The sequence below is a fragment of the Merops nubicus genome, unplaced genomic scaffold (assembly GCF_000691845.1).
Source record: "Merops nubicus isolate BGI_N331 unplaced genomic scaffold, ASM69184v1 scaffold18669, whole genome shotgun sequence".
NCBI classification, from domain to species: domain Eukaryota; kingdom Metazoa; phylum Chordata; class Aves; order Coraciiformes; family Meropidae; genus Merops; species Merops nubicus.
The window spans coordinates 34,204-56,635 of NW_008630407.1; the positions used below are offsets into that span (position 1 = coordinate 34,204).

The window sequence follows — 22,432 nt, forward strand, 5'->3', positions numbered from 1 at the left end:
CACCCTTAACTGCCCTCCCATTCACAGTTGCTTGCCTCCATCCAAGAACTGTGCATCAAGCACCACAGGGGATGTAAAAACAAACAAACAGTCCCATAACAATAGTACTAACTTTATAACAAGACAAATCAAAATAGAACCAGGAAGGACAGCAGTACAATACCTACAGTACAGAAAAGAGCAAGATTGAGACTTTAAAGTCTTAGGTTTGGAATATGAAGATACTGCACTTCAGCAACTTCATTATTCTCTCAGTACACATGGGAGACGTTAGACATTTTGCAGAGGTACTCAGCAGATGCCTGGAGAACAGCTTGATCAAATGGTTACAGGACAAATTAATTTTTCAGAAGTTCCGCCGTATGGGAAGGGGATCACACTGTCATAACAGTTGTTATAAATCTTGCCTTTGAACCAGTGAAAGTCATCAATTTGCATACATCAGTGAAGACCTGGTCCACAGAGCGTTTCACTATTTATCATTTATTGGAAGTGGTTTCAATTATACTAAGATAGAAGAGCAAGACTGTGTAAAGATTTACAATATCTGCATCTCCTAACATAGGTCATAATTTGCAGTTATTTTTTGTGGACTTCATATCATATAATAGCTTCTTTAAAAAGAAAGCCTCTTTCAATAAAAAACGAGAATTAACTTCTAATTCTGCCAGCAAACACACGCTGTACGTAGACCTACAGTTGGAGTTTTAAGGGCCAGGAGTACAGCATACTTAAAAGTGAAACTTAAGTGACTGGTTTGGAGTCAGCCCATAACCACTGATGACAGATATACATCATTCGTGACTAGCCCTGAGTAGTTATAATCACTTCTCCAATTTTTTTTAATTTTTTTTTTCTTTTAGAGTTCCCTCAGGTAGATAAACAACCACAGCAGTGCAACAAAGTTTAGTGATTATTTTACTGTACCCAGGGCTTTCTTCAATAATATCTAAATAGGAAAGATAAACAGGTGCAATACCTGTTTCTGATGACCTAAATCTACGTATTAAATTAGAACTAAGCTCTGTACTTTCTGTTGTGACAGCTCAGTGATCTCTTAGATGGGCTCTGTTCATCTCATATAACTTCGCTCTTAGAAAAAACAGCCTATAAATGTTGGCCTAGGTTAAGACAAAACAACATGCCCATTTCTATTTGGTTTAAAGACGTTCAGTTTCCCGTAGAGGAAATTCACATCCTGAATAATCAGAATACTGTAAACAACAGTAAACACAAGAGTTTCAGTGTTCCTTCTGGAAATTTGTACAAGGTTAGTTACAGAAGGAAGTTTATGATTCTGTATGTGAACACTTAGGTAGTATAGTGTTTGACAGTTTTACAGACATAGGATGAAGAAAAGCCCCCAACAAACTAACAAAGCATTTCATGTAATAATAACTTGTAGTTTTCAGTTCTTATACAAGTACTAAAGCTTGACAAAAGTCCTGACAAAAACATTACCTAAATTAAGTGTAATTATATCTATAGATTAAAATACATGCCTGTGTGTGAATTAAAAAAAATATTTCATTCTAAAATAAGAACACAGATTCATTTTGCAATTATCAAAGACTGGAATAAACAAGTGTATTATTGGCAAGCCCATTACAGTTACGATTATTAATGATACTTTACTATACTTTTTTATCTTAAGATATCCAAGATAGTCATTTTTATGATTAATAAAACCTCACAAGTCAAAAAGTAAAGAAAACAATAGGAAGAGTAGAAGAAGCAAGTTGTCAGATTACAGATTTGATCCTTCAAGATAGAATGCACGTGAGCAATTCCACTGAAGTGCACTGGAACCACTCTAACACTAAAATGTTAAGAGCATCCCTAACTGTCTCATGGGCCTTGCAGCACCTGAAAAACGTATAAAAGAACTTGTGCAGTAGGCTGACCTGCACAGCACCCAGCATCTTTCTCCCAGCATGGTGGAGATTAGAAAAATCTAGGCTCATGATTCAACACCTTCAACCAGGATATTCTTACATATTTTTGTGCATCTAATCTACTGCATGTGTCTCAAGAGTCTGAACTATTCTGATCAATTTTCAGAATTATATGCATGCAGCTGCACATAATTATTGGAATCTGAATACTCAATTAGCTAAGCATCTATGTGGTTATTTCAGCATGCATACGATGATGAAATTATGGTTCACATTTCCCCAAAATACATCTCTTAGTCTTTAAAGAACCTTAAATTAATTCAAACAGTATTTTAATGCGTTATTATTTTTCATTCACCTCATGAATTCTTTTTTATTCATATCACGTTTACTTGCTGTGACTGAAAGAGTTGCTCACCTACCTTGAATGCAACTCTATACTGCCATTGTAGTATTTACTTCCCCTTTCCCAGACACCAAAATCTGGTACACGATAGGCTCTTTCCACGCAAAACACAAGATTTTGAATGAATGACACCTAAAGAAAAGAAAGAAAAGTGAGTGAAGAAAAATGAAAGTATATTTTCTTCTGTTCATTATTTTCAAAAAGACGAAGTTGTTTTTCCTCAGTCATCATAACTGTGCCTTCCATCCTCTCCTCCCAAGAGTAATGTTCCCAAGTTCAGATATTCTTTTTAAAACTAGTTTTTAATCACAAAATATTAAAAGCTGTCCTCAAATTAGGTCATGACGTGATTTATCATCACCTGAAAGTTCCTACAAAGCCAGGGATAAAAGTAATTTCATATTCAAGATGTATATTTGAAGAGCTCCCAAAAGGTGGCATTTTGATTGTTTAAAAAAAGTTTTGTCCTAAAATCAACATCAGAGAGCAAAAGAAATTAAATCCTACAAGATTAGGGCACAGAAATCTTGGTGATGTTTCTTAATTCATTTTAAGATAATCGATGTGCCAGAGTTTTATTATATTAGCTCCAGACAGTACATACTTACGCAGATTCGGACATACTCCTTTTTAAATGCAAACAAAATTCTGAACGAATTTATTACAATTAAAATCTCTTGGACCAATGTGCTTCAACTGAACACCGAAGTATTTAAGGACATTTCAGGGTATTTAAAGGTGTATTTAATTATAGCTGGGGACTTATTTAAGCAGGTATTTTTGCCTGATTTATAGTACTGAAAGAGACATTTGGAGTTGCTTAATTGTAGCAACTTAAATTGATTATAAGTTTTACAGTTCAATTCAAAGAATCCAAGACTAGAATGTACAGGAAGTTTAACTAAAACCACTAGATTTACACTGGTTCATCTACCAAAGCAAGGATTTCATTCCCTCCTATCTAAATTACTGAAGGGGTTACTGTGGGAAAAGAAATTATTCTCGTGGCTATAAACAAAGCCATGTCAGGGAACTACAGAGGAGGATCCACTTCACTATAGTCAAGTGGTACTTTATTTTTTTTAATGAGCTATGAGATAAAAAAAAAATCTTTTACTGAAAGGTATTTTCTTCTATTTTAACATGCCTGCATACCTCTGTTTTGTCTTTTTCTCCCCATTTTTCTTTAAAGCTTAAAAAAAATGCTATTTGCAATACATTCTTTATGCTAATATCAGTTCAGCAGTGATATACATAATTCCGAACTTCCTTGTCTCTCTGTATATTGTGTGTCTTGGCTAAAATGTCACTGTGGGGTTTCATGTACAATTATCTGTACCCTAAATCTTTTAATAGTTAGTACTCTCAAAGAAACACAATGTCCCACTCTTTAGACATGCCCAGTATTATTCATCCCTGTAATTAAGCATTTGGTTGTATTAAAATGAACTTTCTCTGAATGAAGCTAGAACATCCAGTGATTAATAACAGTATGGCTTCTCCTATCTCTATCATTAACTGAAATTTGGATACATCAGCTTAATGAAGAAGCAAAGACAACCACACAGCAATGCACAATCTTATCAACGACTTTCTACCACTGATGATGTTCAGAAGATAAGAAATACACTGTCAATTACAGATATTTTGCAAACCTAGCTAAGGGTTTCCAAACAGCAGATCTACAGAAAAAAGGCAGCAGAAAACTGGTTGCAATTCAAAAATCTTCAGAGAGCAATCCTTCATATCATGGGCATGTAAATGCTACAACCAAGTCAATATTGAAGTACTGTCAGAAATTACGCATGGTGTGTGTTAAGCTTATTTATCCAGAAGTCAAGCATGTGGAGAACAAGGTGTAATAAAGAATACACACACAGCATGGATGACTGCAAATACTGGAGTTACTCTGTTTTATGGGTAGATAACTGCTCTCAAACTCATTCACTTGCACAATCATATACTGTTCTCTTTGCTATGGATGCAAAGATGCAATTAAATTAATTTTTCAACGGCAAACAGATGCAACCAGAGGGTAACTCATTGACAGCTGCCATGCCTGACATCAGGCAGCCTAGGACAGAATGATTGCTGCTGAAGCCAAGAGTTCGGTGTACAAACATATCCATGCAGACAGCTCGCCAAATAACAACCATCTGCCACTCTGCTAGCACCGGTTCAAAACGCTCTCTCTACCTAAGGAGAGGAACTAAATACATCCTGCAATGACATCATTGAAAGGAAATATTCCACTTGATGTTAGGGTAGCAGACTGCCGCACCCACAGTGCTGCCAATGTCACTGTGCTAAATATTAACTAGATAGACAGGAAAACTTGGAAACATGGTAGTCACCTGGTGTTAATAAGATCTGAGAATATATGCAGTTGTGGAAGCTACACAGAGACTAACAGAATATACATAGGTCCGTGAAAGATAATCTTAGTATAAATCTCCATAGTCCACAGATTTCCAGGGCATGGCTGCAACGAAAACTACATCCTGACATGGAAATGGAAAAGATCCACTGACTGAAGTGTTTATGCACATGCACTTTTACAGACTCTGTAATTAAATGCAAACACCTGGAGGATAATATACATTATAACACAAGGTAAACAAATACATAATTATGTACATTTGCCTTCTCGCAGACATAAAGGCAATTCGGAGAAAATAATATAGACCTAACATATGATCTAAATGAGGAAAATTTGCATCACTTAGCTTTTTCATCATCTAAAGAAAAACAGGAATAAAGATGTACATTTAAGAAATATAATGCAAATACACTCTTACTGGAAAAAAAATGCCTTTTCGAAAAATTGTATCACTGTAAATGAATTTAAGCTTTTAAAGGCAATACAGAAGAAAATATTAAACAGATCAGAGTAAATTTAAAGAAATCCAGACTAAGAAAATCAGGAGGGTGGAATTATGTGTGCTTTCCGTTCCTGTCTCAAAACATAACATCATTTTACAGGTTGTCCTGACAAGACCTGTCCTCAAGTCAAAGCAATGGTGGCTATTATCTTATTTACAGAACAGTTAACAGTCTTACAAACATCTCTTACCATGAAATAAAACGGTTTTATTTTCAACCAAAGATACAGAAAAACTTAACAGCCATAAAGTTCACACATATTTGAAGAAAGTCCTTCAGCTTTCCAGAAAATTAACTCTATTATTCGTTATATTGAAATGCAAGTGGACAGAATGCACTGACTGACAGTTTGAAATAAGGTGAAAAGTGAGAACCTAACTGGAAGTTAACTGTCCTAACAGATCTTTTAGTTCATGACCTTGTACCTTTCAGAAACAGCAGGGAACTCTAAAGGTTTCCAACATCATGTTACATTCACTATTTGCATATCTAATGTTTTATTAGCTGTTAATTTATTCACTATCCATTAACTCCATTTAGCTTTTCTGACTCCCATTAAAAGTGAATAATATCTGCAGTGTATTCCAGAACAATTATTTAACGGTTGGCAATTAAATAAAACCAAGAAAAGAACCCAAACAACTTCATAAAGCATGTGCTTTAACATCAGAAATCGATTTGTACCTCATCTGTGTTGTAGACAATCTGCAGCCCCGAAGAGATCATCTCAACCAAATAGAGGAGAAATAACGACACAGCATTTATCTGAAGTAATTAAAGACGGAAAGGAAATTATAATTAACTTTATGTTTATTGGAGTCACACAAACAAGATAAATGTGGTATTACTCACTAACAAGGATGGACTCAGTAAAACATAGTTTTGGTTCTTCAAAAATACTGTCCTCATCTACCAATATCCTTGACATGGAAACAATCAATAGGAAGAAATGCCACAAGCAAGCATTGTCCTCTAAAACTTCTGCTGCAGTACCATTTTAAAAAATTGTTTACAATTATGACATTAAAATGTTTCTGCTTCGATACACTGCTTTGAGCCATAGGCAATCACTTCAGCCACAAGCTGTTTCACGTTTACATATAGGACCATTTATTAGCAAGTAGAGCACCAAGACGACAAGCAGCACATTGACTAGTACACAGCACCTAAAAAGCAATTTGCTTTATCTCTCGCTGGAATTTTAGCATTTTCAATTGACAGAGATATAATTACAACATTCAGACATAATTGTGAAAAACTGTTTTCTTTTGTAGCTGTGTGTAGCGTTTATTGTTAACAATAATTACCTTCAGCAGTTGTACAGATGAGCATCAAAATGTCAATTCATTACTGACTCAAACTGCTTTGTTACAGAGAATTCTAGTATAATTGAGAATCTGTACAACTTCAATAGAGAAAGTTTATCACAATAACTTGCTTCAATGAGCTATAAAGCCACAATCTCAGTATATGAAATTTAAAGAAACCACCTAGAACAAAAGAAGTGGATGCCTATCTGAAACATAGTAGACTACGGTTCAAATTCTAAAAATTCCAAAACACTTAAAGTCCACTAACTCCAGTTCCTTAGTACAATCTGAAAAGCATCAAGTACAGCAATAACAGCGGACCAGCTAGGTAACATATTCCATTCTTACTATCATACATCCCCACATTCCAAAATTATTTTCTCCTCCTGCAGAGAAAAGATGTGCATTTTCTGGAAACTTCACAAAAGTCCAAAATGCTAACTTATGATAACTCCAGAAATCATTTTTTCTCAGAACATACATTTCCTGATCCAACACGTTTATTGTGCAAACTAAGTGATATTCTGATAATGAAATTAAATAATTACCAACCTATTGTCATTTCTGAATATTTTCACTAGCAATTTCTGAACATAACAGGGTACATAGAGATATAGAATGCAAAAGAACAAGGTCATGAATGCAAAAAGGGGTCTGAAGGTAAAGAGAAAAAAAAAGAGTAAATCAACATTTTAGAAAGTGAAAGACAATACAACAATCAAATATGCAATTGATAAAAAAAATTTAACAACCTGCTAAACTAAAAAAACAACAACCCACCTTCACAAATCCCACAGTTATTTCAGTACCTTCTCACCAAAACATACCACTGTATTATATTTCAAAAGTCTCTCGCCAAAAGATGCAGAAGGAATCTCAGTTTTATAGTACAATGCAATGAATATAAATCTAAACAAAATGAGACAGCCGCATAATGAAAGAATGGAGACAACAATACAATTATTTTAATCATCCAAACTTTCATGTTATTGTACCTGAAGGTGACCATATTCCTTATGGGAGAAGACCTCGTCTCCAGTGTTTGCACTGAAAACAGAATGAAGACATCCAGATGGTTTTGGGTCTTGCTTAAATTGCTGAACCTAAAATGAGTTCAAGACAAAATGAAATTAGAGTAAATAATTTCAGCACATTTGGCAACCATAAAATCACTATATAACTCAGGTATTTCAAAATTACTTGATATGACCACTATGTAAAACTTGGAAACAACAGCTCCTGAAATTTACCAGAAAGTATTTCACACATACTTTAAGTACACCTATACTTAAAGAATACAAATATCCAATGCATCTGCCTAATCTCTTTGGGTTTGGTAGAAAAAGCCCTCTGTAACAGACAGGTACAGTCACTTTCATCTTCCAGACAAACACCACCTCACTTCACTGGAGCTGAAATCTTAGCAGAAAGTGTGTTGAAGCATAGTATGCCTACACCGAACTCACAGATCTGAAATACGTGCACAGAATGCTGACCATAAACTCTCAGCTGGCTCAGCACCTTTCCCTAGGAGAGCACCATGAATTCCAGCTACTCTCTCACATATGGGGGAACTCCCTTCCTCACCTTCCTGGCCGCCTTAAGAAGCCTGTATCCATCCATCCATCACAGTGTTCCAGTCACTTGAGCTATCCTCCTGTGATCCCATGACATCACAGCCCTGGAGCTGCACACAGGCTTGACTTCTCCTTCCTGTTCCCTATGCTGCACACCTTAGCACACGGGTGCTTCCGAGAGGCAAGCATGCCGAGTTCCCAGAAAGGGTACAGGAGCTTTCTTGCCTCTGGTCCAACCTCCCTACACAAACAGGGACAACTCTACCTAGGTCAAGTCTCCCATTGCCCCATCGAGCATGACCTTGAGTGAATCCAGGGTTGGGGCCTTGACTATGTCTCTGGCCAGTCACTTCCAATGATCTATTACTCTTATATTAAATATTTTTTTTTCTAATCATGATCCATAACATGTAATTGTTATTGTTTTACCATCTGACAACATCATAAAAGGTTTTAAAACAAAAAAGAAATAAGTATTGTTATTAACAATTATAATTTTAAAGCCTTCTAGATTATAGATCTACAAAAGAGTTCAGAAATTGCCACATGTAGACCAGGTAACAAAGGAAAAGCTGCAAGCTTCTAAGAACACCGAGTACAATGAATACCCAGTGTAAAAAAGTACATGGGAAAAAAAGATTTCTTTAGGTGAGCACAGTTTGTGACATTGAGATGTACAGTGAAATGTTTACAGATACTGGAAAGCAAAGCTGACAGCAAAGAAAACAAATGGACAGGAAGAATAGCACCCTACTCTAAAATGCCTTTATTCCTGGATACTATCATTGGACCTCAGAATGAGCCACTATGATACAGAATCTCTTACGACAGAGATGGAATGCAGCAAGATGATTTATTAATACCAGAGGTTAACAAAGGAGTGAAATAAGAGCTACAGTGGTTTTAAAGTAATTTGATTCCTTTTTTGTTGTGAAAATACGTCTGCTACCATGCGAAACTATGTCAGACAAGCTGGATTGTCACAATAGGGCAGAGAAAGGAAATCAAATTCACAAAGAAAAGAATGAAGGTAACAAAAGAAGATCCTCCCCCATAATCCCTCAAGTAATGCTGTCCTCTGCAACTGTTTTCAGATTTTCTAACCATCACTGCCAGTACCTGGCTCACATTTCACAACATTTTCAACACGGGTCTTATCTTCGTGGGATGTTCTTCTCTACCAACAAAAAAAAGACTAGCAAACAGCATGTACCACAGATGCAAGGAGGAGAATGCTATTTTTTGGAATTACCATGTTGTTCTGCCAATGACCAGGCCCAACAAAAATGATACAGCCAGCAGGAAGATGAACCAATACACAGACTGTATTGTAAGCAAAAAGGACATTCCATGAATGACCACTGGGGGTACAAACAGATCAATCAGCTGGTACAGAATCGATGCCACCCCCAACAATCCCACAAAAGATGTGACTTGGCCTACAACAGGTGGTACAAACAGAGACCCGAGGTTGCCCACAGTTGGCATGGGAAACAGCCAGACCAGCCAGTTAAACACATAAGAAAAAGGTGCCCACATGGCGACTCTCACCTGATCGACCTGCGTTCACAAAGGTCTAAACAGACCGGGGCCCAGCTCCAGGGAGAGTCAGGAGGTCTGCCCTGAACCAGGAAGCTCTGGGGAGTGCACTCCACAGACAGACACTCCTGACTCCCTGCCAGTGGTCCCAGCTTTTATCCCCAAGCAGACACCTGACCTTTGTCAACTCCGTGCGGGACCCCTGGGGCTCATTTCCCTTATGGCTCTCCCTGCAGGGCCGGCCGCACCCTGGGGGGAAGCTATAAGGCAAACTCACCACCTCTGTATGAAGGGCTGTGGGAATCACCCATATGTCAACCTTAATTCGGGGCTTGGGGTTCAAACCCCAGCATTTCACATGTCTAATCCATGAACACATTCAATATATTTCAGAATGTAACTCATATGTTCATTAGCAAAATAGAATAGAACACTTGCAATTTTTGTCATAAGCAGCATCATCTATTCCAGTCATGCATTAGGTATATATAAACCATATTATTTAAAAATATCCTCCTTCTACATGAGGTCAGCACATACAGAGTCCCTCTGAATAAAGCCCAGTTTGACTTAGTTTTGTTAGGTACAGGAGACTGTTTATCACTGCACTGTAGGAAGACAAAAGCATTCATAGTAACCAAGGCAAACACTGACAACCCACATGTCAGCAGTGGGAGCCCTGCGGTAAATTAATGCTCATTATTCCTATCTGCACTCGCCATCCTCAAAACAAACCACTCAAGTCAGAGAGAAAAACAACAGCTCAAACGTTACAAGATCAATTTAATTCAAGTTTATTTAAAAATATAAGACTTCAAAGAAACAGATTAAGAAAACTGAGAAAAAAAATATCATGTCATCATAAATACAATTGGCGATACACATGCCAGTGTGTGATTTGCTTATTATTAGTATTACCGATGCCACATGCCTATGGACTTCTAAGTTTCAGTTTGTGTGCTTAAAAGTGATGGAAGCTACGTGGTAATGTGAAAATTATTTTTAATAATACAGCTAAAAGTCAGTGACATAAATATCTATATTCCATGTGATTATTTGAAGTTTCAACTACCTGCAGAATTACTGCTAACTACTAAGCAAAATTAATCTACCACTTTTAAATTGTTATAAGAAGCCCTGAATATTCAAGAATAATCAAGGGTATATTACATTATATGAATAAATCAACTGTATTATAACGCAAGCAAATTAGGCTGTTCCCTTATTCATTTTGGGTTGCTGCCCTTCTGAATTTACATCATTAGGTCAAAGGATATCAGAAAGTGGCTGCCAAAGAAAACAAGCTAAATAATAAAAAACCCACTCAGGGAGGGAAAGCAAATGAAAAGCAATAACCAAGCTAAAAGCGCAAAGAAAACTCCAGTCTGAGCTAAAAGAAATTCTACATCTTCCCATTTAAGCCCTAAAAAAAAATTAAACAAAAATATTACTAATGGTCCAATATTTAAATGGGATAAAAACCTGCAGAAGGAACCCAAAGAAGTTTCTCAGAATTAAGTGAGTGCTTATGTCTCCAGTAGTGTTTTACCTTATCGGCCTGACGCATGTAGCAGTACAGAATTCCTCTCATACACTTTATAGCAGAATGCTCCAGTTCATGAGTCCTTCCCTTGTCATCATCAATACGCCTGGGTAAGAGAGATAACTCATAAAATAAATTCGAAACGCATTAAGGGGAATAAAAAAGAAAAGGACACATTAGTACTTTGAACTTGCTCCTTTCATTCTTTCTTCTAATTTTTTTCTATTATTTTTTTAGTTTTCAAATGCTTTCGTTTCAGCACCAGAAAAAGGTATTAAAATAAAGGTGCAAAGATTTCAATATAAGGAAGTAATAATTACACATCCTAAACGTTCATTTCCTTATAAAATGTGTGTTAGTTTCTCAACATTTTGAAACCCATTAGATGTCAGGCGCAGCATCTTCAGAAGTAAGCACAGATCTCTGTTCATCTTCTCTTTCAAAAAGTATAATTTTTTAACAACATTTCCTAGGAGGCAATGTGAATAACTGTTCCTTCAGACTGGTATCAGAGGTATAAAATCTAAAGTAATAAATGGAGACAAAAAGCAACTAAAAACCCATATTTCTTAAGGTCACATTATGCCACACCAACTTCTAACCTTCCTCTCTGATGAGTCAACAGCTAAAATGGAAGAAACAGAAAATAACAACTGAGACTGCCCAGCCTTTGTACATAGCAAGGAAAATAGTCACTATTATTTCAAAAAAATACATTTATCAGCATTCAAGGATTCAGTCTCCTGCAAGTATCCAGATTGTTACTACATGCCAATAAGCTTGCTTCTCCTCTGAACACTCTTACTACCTTTAAAATGAGCAGTATTCCTTGAGTACAGTTTGCCACAATAAGGTTTATTTTTAGTGGCATGCATTAATTCCTCTGTTTCAGAATATTGGTACCAACTGAATTCTATGAAAACATGTTTACTTACCAGACAGAGTGGCATTTTTTAACCTAGTAGCTATGCAAATATTTTTTAATGAGATTTGGACACATGTAGCATCTCTATAAGTTTACAAAACTATTTTTGATAAAGCTTCATGTCTCAAAACATTCCTAGGGAACTGCATAACAGAAAGCATGTAACGTGGCAGAAATGCAAGTTTCACAGTGATTCACCTGTAAGCAAGGGCTAATGCCCAAGCACATGCAGCACAGTAAAGATTGTCGTGTACTTTTGCCTTTCGGTTATCCCCATATGTCTTTGTAGGAAACAGACCTGTAGTTGGGCTTTGGTAAAGCAGCAATGTTGACTTAACTGGAAAAATAAAGAAAGAAACGATGCTATTAACAACACAGATTTCTTCCAGCTTCTACGCAGATCTTCAGGAATAAATCAAGATGGGAACAACCTATTAGAGCATGCACAGAACAGAAAAGGAAGAGAGGTAAAGTGAAAGACACACAAAACCATTTCGTTACATTGGGTTTTTAGACAAATCAGACCTTTTTACAAAAGAAAACTAAAATAATAAGTACTCAAAGCTATTTATATGGCTCCTTTCTAGTACAACCCACTCAGTACAGAATCTCTACAATGTAACCCAGTAATTTTCCTTTTATGAAAAGAAACACACACACACACAAAATGGGCTCCAGTATGGCAACTGCTCCCACCAATAATTTAAATAATTGAACTCCTCAGAACTCCACATTCATAAAAATTAAATTTTTAACTTCGGCCAGATGATAGTATCAATATTTTTAAAAAAAGGAATGAGTAAGGAAAGAAAAAGGATGACTACAACTATTTAACTCAGTACCTTGACATAAAAATAGAACAATAGTTGTCAAAACTGAATTAGAAAAAATACTAAATATTACTGTCATTCTTGCTATACTTTAATAGTTCACATTTTGTGATTTGTTTTCTTAAACTTCCATAATAACCAGCATGCTACAAGATTGAAACTGGGCTTAATGTCCTTGAACATGACCCTTCAAACAATAACCTGCCTGTTATAAGACAAGAAAGCAATTTTTTTCCAGAATGTTATCAAGCATGAATTTTTAAAAAGCCTCTTTATTGTCTATGTATTAGAAGTTAAGTGTTGTAAATGAAAATTACAGAGGTTTATGGCTTTTTGCATTATATTCTTCAGTGACTTAATACCTTATAGGAAGAAAGTAGATGAAAAGTTATGTGAAGAAAACGATATAGATTATTCTAAAATAAAGTATAAATTCAATCATAAATTTTTCCTGAGGTAGCAGACTGCTTGCAACATAAGTGCCTGACAGATAAATAGCAGCACCACCACAGATTTGGTACTGCCAAGCATTAGAAGTACATTGAACAGTCATTTTCTCAGCAAGAAAAAGCAATGTGTCTATGGATAGACCAGGCCAATCTGGCAGATTTCACTTCAAAAGGTCTCATTCCACATTTTTAGAACAATGGAAAAGTTGTTCAGTATTCCATACCCTTGCCTGACTAAAAATTACATTTTAAACAGTCAGGTGCACAGCCATCAAAAAAAAAAAAAAAAAAATCAGAATACCTGCAGGACTTGACTACAGCACAAACCCCCAAAACCCAAAACAATCAAAATACACTGTTGCTTCTTTAACGTGTATGTTTTTGGTTTTAAATGATCTCATAATGAGAAGAAAATCACTAAGTTAACCAACAGATAAATTTCAGCATAAAAATACATTATGGCACCATTACCAATAAAAATGTTTTCTCACTGATCACCTGCCACTGTTCTAAGTACTAAAAGAAAGCTTTTTTCCATTTAAATGTTTCCTCAGCTGTACCTGGCTAAGGCCAAAATACTAAGCTACCACTCTATTGAGAATAATACTAAACTCAGTCTTACAGGCAGACTAGATTTCCAATATACATTTCCAATTTCAACAGGAAGTACAATTCAGCCCTCTAACTTTTGCAGCTTTCAAACTCTCAGCAGAAATTTAGGAAACTACCCTCAAGCACAAATAAGGTAGCAATGATATGTAATATGCAAATATAAATTCTAATTCATATCTGGGTTAGTTCAAGCACCAAAAACCGTCAACAGATAACCCTTACCCCTCCCCACCCAAGACCATCAGGTGCAACTCAAGAATTTATTCTACCACTTGACAAACACAGATGATAATTTTGAACACTACTTACAAACCATGATTATTAAAGCCATGTATGAACTGTCCAAACACAAGCATTGTATTAACACAGGAATCTTACGAGGAATTGTAATGACAGAATCCTGTACCTCTCAGAAAATAAAAAGCCTTATTAAAGACTGTAGATAATATTTTAAGCCAAAGTTAATTACTTTCACAATCACAACTGTAAATATTTTAGTAAGTTACAATGAAAATCTTTCATGGTGGGAACAATTATTAACTTACCAATTTTGTAATAATGATCTAATTTATCCCACAGACTTTCTCCCTCTGGTTTTAGAAGGTTAATACTTTTAAGTGGCTCATAAATCGAACCTAAAAAAAAGAAAAACCAAAATCAAGATGAGAATGAGTTTTGTGATTCTACTATTCCTAAGAATTTTTTTTTTCACAGTTGTTATACAAAAGTATAACTTACTGAACTTCAATTCAAACCAAATTATCTCAGACAATAGATTTCTATATACATTGTTTTTACACTACCTGTCTGCAAAAACAATACCTCCATCTGGATCTCTAATGCCTTGCAGGTATTCAGCTGCAGCAAACGCTACATATATGTTTAGTTTAATTACCGAAGACAGCCTATTAAACATCCAAAATTTTCTAGGAACATTTTTTATAAGTATGCTACAGGCAGATTTCTTGAAGATACGTAGAAAAAGAGAAGGAAGAGGGACAGAAGGAGCCCAGATTTAACTATTAATTCCCTACCTGCTTTCTGAAGTGGTGAAGACATACAACACCATTACTGTGTTACCCCTCCCAACCTCCCTTTCACCTACCACCAAACAGGCCTGCCTGATTTCACATCTTGCATCAAGAAAAGGGCTAGCTCGTTCTCACATACTACCAAAGCCGGAACAACCTATCCAACAGACAACACCCCCAAATTACCTATATTCCAGAAAAACACTATGTTATCAAGTTCACATCTTTCCTTCTCAGTGACCAACATATTGGCTGCTTCCCTACTTGCACCTGAAATTTGTTTTCCTGATAGGTGGAATGAGCCACCTACCAGAAAGATCTGATTCCTTAAAAATTACAGGGGTGAACCATCTCTACCTTCTGATTTAAGAGTAACATACTACTCCCCCTTCCACAAATCCCTTCGGCTCTATTCCGCGTGCTGGATGGCAAGAACTCCCACAGAGCCGTGGGATGAGAGGGAGAAGGAGAATCCCCCTTTCCGGACTGCACGCTGTCCCTCTGAAAAGCGGGGACGCGAGGCGCCAGGGAAGGCCAGCCAGCCGAGCAGCACTGGCAGGCAGAGCAGAGCACTCCTATTCAAGTTGCCTCTTTGGCATGCCCAGCACATATCCAAGCATTAGACAGGGCATTGTCCACTTACAGGACTCTCATCCAAACAGAACGAGTGCATGTGGAGTGGTGACAGAAGCCTTAGTAATCGAGTCCTTTGGCGCAGATTTGAAAATGTTTCTTGCACCTAAAAGAACTCAAACCTGACTCCCCCTATTACTATTACTACTGCTTCACAATCATAGTAGTTAAAAAAAATCCACCCCTTCCTGAGCAGAGCCCTGTGGCTGGGCTGGGCATGGATTCTCTGGTGATGCTCACCAACGCATCCCAACTTCCTCTAGGGCCTTTTCTTTCCTCTTTGGCAGAGGTCATGTTACAGACAACACTTGCATGTGGGGAGAGGGCTTGAGGGGAACCACAGAGAGCCCAATCTATTTCAGTTGCCTAAATAAACAAAGCTAAAAGAAATGAAGTTGTTCTGTAAAGGAAAAGAACTTATATCACATCTTTTGTATCTTCTGTTTAAAAACCAACATTCTGAACCAATTTAAATAAATTTTTCAAAGCAATTTAGTTTTTCTACTTCTTTTTGCCTAGGAATCTGTGCCCACAAGGAGATTTGGAATTTTAATTGTTATATTATCGATTTGTTTATCCTGCAAAAGCACATGTTATAGTGACCTGAAGTAATAATAATCTTATAGGGTGATTCACTGAAAGCAGGACAGAGTACACAATGGAAAAAATCTTCTCTAAAGCACTTACTGCATAAAAAGTAGCAAATTTATAAGAAATAGTCACTTGCTAGATCTTCAAAGGGAAGAAAACACATCTAAAAGTAAGAATCTTTTTAACTTTAAAATGCATAGATAGCACACTGTCCTTTGTCTGTGAATTATGTTCAGAATGTCTGTTTCTTGCAGACTGCTAACACCCAGTAACGCACCATGAAAAAAGCTGAGTATTCACAGGCACACACACAAGTCAAAAGTTTCTAAACGAAAATTGCTCTAACTTACGTACTTACCAGACAATCTGTGACCCTCTGTGGCCAACAGAGAAACAAAATAAAGTTATCATGAACAAAATGCATTTTTCTGTTTAAGGGTATTCAAAGATTTCAACTTTGTGCAGAAAATGACTCAACAGAATAAAGAGCACGAAATATAAAACCACCGTCATCTACAAATTAAGCTCTTCTGGATGCCTGAAACCTTACTAGCAGAAATACATTAAAACAGAGTAGACTGTGGGTGAAACAAAAAGGTGAAATAAATTCCAAGTTCAAGAAAATCAACAAAAAGTTGTAGGTCTTAAAAGTATTCCTTAAAATTACTCCTACAAGTAGGAGAACTTGTTTAACGGAACACTGAAAATCAAAACTTTCCACATACTCTTCATTAATTCCTCACTAGCATCTATATAGTTTCTGTTTTGCTTGGGTGTCTACCTCATTTTGCTCAGCAACTCCTGTGGTACCTTATATTTCATTAGTAATACAGTCTAATCAGAAGCGAGAAACAGACAGGACAAACATGAAGCTGGCTGCTCCTTCTGCATGGTTTTGCAGTGAGACCACAACTTGGTAGAAGCTATTTTTAGGACAGCTAAAAAAAAAAGCCTGTCTATATGCTTTTCCAAAATCTGCCTAATAGTTCATTGCAGCAAGACAAAAACCTGCCACAGAAAGCAATTTTCAATTACATATTTAAAACAGGCTTTCAAACTGGAAAAAATGACAGTGGGAAGACTGGAACACTCAAAGATAAAAGAGTGATATATGCAAACAGTAGCGCTGAGTTCTCAGGCTGTATGTTAACATCCAGAAGAAACAGAATGAAGGTATTAATTTCAAATACTATTTTCCATAAATATCTCATTTCATTGTAACTGTACAGTGTGAGTTTCATTTTAGGTAAACAAACAGATATGCTAGGAAGGAATGTAAAAAATATTTGGTTGATTTAGTATTTCTTCAGCCGTACGCCAGTGTAACAACCCTATAGAAAATTTAAATAGGGTACATGGTAGTTCAAAGTTTCTTCCACAAAGAATGCAGTATGCCCTTTATTTTCTTACATCAGAAGTAGATTGCAGCAAGTCAGCAACTACTTCAAAATCCATAAAAACAATACACAGATAGGAAATCTGTGTTGTCTCCCGCATTAATATATTTTATGTGTGATAAGACTCAAAATCTTTATCCCAAGCCCAATTAAATCCCTGTTTGTCTTCAAACATTGCACTGACTGAATACCCTATATCCATACTTCAACTGCAAATTAATTCCCTTTCGTTTCCTACCACTACAAGTTCCAGAGTAATATGATTTCACCATTCTTCAAGTTGAAGAATTACTAAAAAAGAATAGTCATTTCTTTTAAAAGTAGTTACTAGAGAACAGGAAGAAATCTAAAATGACCCAATTACTGATAGCAGAGACATCAAAAAAGTAAGAGACAAGATATTTCAGACTTATCTCAGACACCAAGACTATAAGAAAACATTATCCAGCAGACAAAACTCAACTACAGAACAATTTCAGGGGGGAAAAAAAAAAAATCTACAATTTCATTATCTCTTCTAAGCAGAATACAAAACTAAAGGGAAGTTCTTTGACGTAAGCTATTAGTGTAAATACAACCTCTGAAGGCTGATGTCATCCTGATGTTAACATACCTTCACATCCACTTCATTTTTATTCCAGCTAGACTTCAGATTAGCATTAACTGCTCTTCTGGGAAGAGCTATAAATTGCCCAAATATTAAGTTTTAAAGGCTGTGGCAAACATTTTGAAAACCTGTTCCCAAATTTGAATATGCAGAACCTTTGAACACCCACATATCCTTGAAGATGGCAGCAATTGCAGATATTAAAGAAAAAAGGCATCAGAATGGAATCCTGGACCTAGTCTATGGATAAAGATTTGCATATTTCAACAAGGATTGATTATTCACATCTTTGAAGTTAAAGAAATTAAAAAAAACCAAACAACCAAACACACATTTCCCTGAAGTCTAATCACAAAACAAACAGAAGAAATATAGCAAGAATTTTATTTCCAACATTTCACATGCTAGAACAAAATAAAATGTTTCCTTGCATAATTAAATAAGCACAGACAAAAAAAAAAAAAAAAAAAAAAGCTGAGAATACCAATTTCTTTCTACATTCAATGAGAATAAAACATACCCACAGTCCTTTAACACACCACTAGTTCTGGATGTAATCCAACACTTGAGACATGAACAAGTTCTGGATCCCAGATCACAGTAACTTTCATTACCCAGCATTAGTACAGGCAATATCATCTTCACGTTACAGAAGTTATTTGGACCAAAGAGGATTTCAATTCTTCACACAGCAAAGTTTAAGACAAGATATCATATGAACAAATCAAACCATAACCTCCCAATATCACATTTCCTTTCCCCCAAGACCTCTCCAGTAATCTGTCCTGAGCTCAGACTTAATACAGAAGTGAAGAAAAACACTTGGATTAGAAACAATTTATTCTAATAGAAGCAGATGTGTTTCATGGCTGACAGCTAAGTCCAAATCCATGTAGTTGAGCAAGGTGACATCAGAAAATAATTTTCAAATTTTCAGAAGCACTTGCTCTAAAAGGAAAATTACCTTCTCACATATGTGAATATCTGTACTCTGACTCTGTGAACTTAACACAGACCAACTGTTTCGTTGCTAGTGGGGACTTTTAATCACTACTTACTGCTGGCCCTGCTTTGAGCAAGAGTCTGGAGCAGATGACCTCAGAACATCCTTTCCAAACTCAACCGTTCTACGACTCAGTTAAAATATGGTAATGAAACCCCAGGAGAAGGACTGGGGGAGGAAGAAGGAGGTATTATTCTGTCTGAATAAACTCTAGGAGCAAACACAAGGTACAAAGTGTTACCAAGGTTGAGTGATGATAACAAGAGGTAAAAATGAGTAAAACCTTGTAATAGATTCTCTTATGTAGTTCTAAAGTGACAAAACTTTTCAGCTATCGTTTATCAAGAAAAAAACATGTTAAGACTACGCATATAATTCAATTATAATTTCATGGAAAAATAAAAAATACGTACCAATTTATTTTGTCCTTTATCTATTTTCTCATCACCTGATTTCTCTCTACAGTATATTATACTTAACAGAAATACCGGATTTCAGGATTTACAATAACTAATGACACCCAGAAGTTACTGAACACCAGGAATAAAACACTGATCATCATGCCAGTATACAGGAGCTTCACATAAGCAAAGCATACCAGAATAACAACGTCTGTGACACAAGCATTGTAAATGCTACAAGTGAGGCAGGCAACCATTCAGGATATTCAATGAAGTCCTTGCCATTTCTGAGAACTCAAACCAATAGTCCTTAAAACCATTAAAAATGTTTACTTTGAATTGTAACAACGGAAACATCAAGTATCAACAAAACAATTAGGAAAGACTCGTTTTTTGATTACAATGTCAAGACTTCACATGTCCTTTGACATTAAGAGGAGCAAACCAGAAATGTCAGAGGGGCAGGGCAAAGTGACTCAGCTGTGGCAAGCGACAGCTGAAAGCTGCTCTCCTCCAGCCCCGCCTGGCTGCCGGACCACTCTGGCGTTCCAGTGTGCACGGAGCAAGAGTGCTCTCCAGTCCTCCCCAGATCACCCAGCTTCACCTAGGGACACATCTGTTCAGTCAGACTCTTTGCAAAATATATTGAGCTAAATCACTAATGCTCTTGACACCTTCATATATTCTAGCTTCTGCTGTACACAAACAGAAGCTGTACTGGGGGTTTTATTTTGCTTCCACCTAATTTCCAGAAGTCAAGCTTTGGAACAATGACTGACTTATTAGAACTTTTACTTCTTTTCTCCAGACTAGTCATGGAGGTTTTTTTTCTTTTTTTAATTCTAAACACCATCCCAACGCACCATTCACACAACTATCACCTTAAAGTAGAAATTTCAGTTCAGTGATTGTTACACTGACAGACTCATAAGAACACAAAGGACAAACAAAATAGGAAGATCTGAACAGATTTCCATCTGAGTAGATTCAAATTTTCATACATTTTCACTGGAAGAGCTTAAATTTTTAAGCTATACTGAACAGTGCTAAAAAACTGGTAGCAAAAAACACTGCATGAAACACAAAACAATTAATTTTTGTTGAATTAAATAGCCACAAACAGAAACAAAACACAGAACTGCACACTTACCAAATTTTAAAAAAGCATGCGCAGATGAGGTTCTGTCATCATCCAAACTGGCCATTTCAAATTGGTGCAGCTAATCACAAACGTCTCAGGCTAAGCTACAGTAATTTTCAAAACTGTTTAGTAAATGTTAAAGGCAACCAGCATTAAATTAAGTGAAAGCAATGTTAGTGGAGTTATTAACATGATGGAGTGCACAGCACAAAGGCTAGTAAAGTTTCATTACATTTTATGTTTCCCTCTTCTATCCTAAAAAATGGTTTCACTTTGCTTTTTCTTCCATAAAACTCATCTGAGTAAAACAACAGGGTCTACACGTAGTCCATAGTTTGGGCATTAGACAATAGTTTTGTTATTCAGTAGGTACCTTGCTACTACTGTCAAAAGGTGCTTCATAAAATCAAGATTAAATAAAATTTAAATAAATAAATAAAATACAAATACTGCTTTAACTAGTGTTTACAAAGGCATTAAACAATAAGCACAGGGAACTCAAGTTCTGCTTATGTAGTACTGCTTTCATCCCCTCTGGAATTTACACTAGGATGTTTCTTTGAGTCATATTTATTGCTTACTGCACTAATGATGACAAGTTTTTTCAAATCTTTAAAGAAGTTTATAGTTTTTAAAGTAATTAACATTTCTGAGGTTGCAGACTTGCCAGTTATGAACTATCTTTATAATTCCCTCATAAATGGTACTTATCACAGTAGCAACAAATAAAACAGTATTTTATTGCTAAAGGAATGGAAAGATAAAATTCTCAATAAAATATTGTTTTACTGGCAAAAATTTAATTCATATTTTAATATACATAAGCATGAAGATATGGATTATTTCCTACAGGATAAAGTCTTAAATGATACTTTGCTGTCAGCTATAAAACGTGACTCATTCATGCATTTCATGCACATGTGTCTATACTCCATGTTCACTATTTCTTACTCCAAGCATCATACTAAAAAGAACCTGAAACAGTACTATTTGTAAACTGGGACTCCTGAGCACAGACCTCAGCCAATTCAGAACTCTCACACCTGACAGATTGTATATAAAATTTGGGTTTCAAGCCATCTCTTTTATCAGAAAAGCATTTCAACTAAAATTATGTTTATTTCTTGAGTAAATAAATGTCTCCAGTTACTATATAAATGACAAAATCTCTATGCACAGGAAAGGAAGGAATCAGTTCTCTTTATGAGAGCCCTCATAGAGCCCCATTCTCTTTTCTCAGTGTCTGACCAGTCATTACCACAACAAAACCTATCAAATATACAAATCAAGAAATAACGATTGAGTTTTATAAGCATGTATAGTATATAAATACCACAGGGATGATTTGGGGAACATTTTCCATTAGAACATTAACAAATAAAGCCCTACTAAGACTGTTTTATAAAGAATTTTTTAAAAGGTCATTTTAAACTTTGGATATGCAAGCCAACTGGGTAAACATCCTTGCACTTAGGCCGGAACGTAGCTGCCAGGCAGACCATGTTCACAACAAGGAATTCTCACGTTAATAAAAAACTGCCTGTATCCAAGGGAAGCCTGGCAAAAGGTGCTACCCGTGCGCCAGTGCCTGCAATCTTAGAAGACCTCATCCGCTCCGCTCCACGAGCGTATAAACCCGCGGCACTACTACCGGAGCTG

The 22,432-nt window shown here is 36.2% G+C and overlaps 1 protein-coding gene across 1 annotated transcript in view; it reads right to left on the reverse strand.

Annotated features, from left to right (window-relative positions):
• Positions 1–20,898, reverse strand: part of PHKB (phosphorylase kinase, beta) — a gene marked incomplete at its 3' end in the record, with an annotated part of 53,589 nt that extends 32,691 nt beyond the window's left edge. The window contains exons 1-7 of the mRNA XM_008947300.1: positions 20,783–20,898; positions 14,515–14,604; positions 12,277–12,415; positions 11,160–11,259; positions 7,490–7,597; positions 5,869–5,949; positions 2,318–2,433 (exon numbers count right to left, since the gene is read on the reverse strand). Of these exons, the coding sequence (XP_008945548.1) occupies positions 2,318–2,433; positions 5,869–5,949; positions 7,490–7,597; positions 11,160–11,259; positions 12,277–12,415; positions 14,515–14,604; positions 20,783–20,837 (689 nt within the window). The remainder of the gene's footprint in view (positions 1–2,317; positions 2,434–5,868; positions 5,950–7,489; positions 7,598–11,159; positions 11,260–12,276; positions 12,416–14,514; positions 14,605–20,782) is intronic.
• Between the last annotated feature and the right edge of the window lie 1,534 nt (positions 20,899–22,432).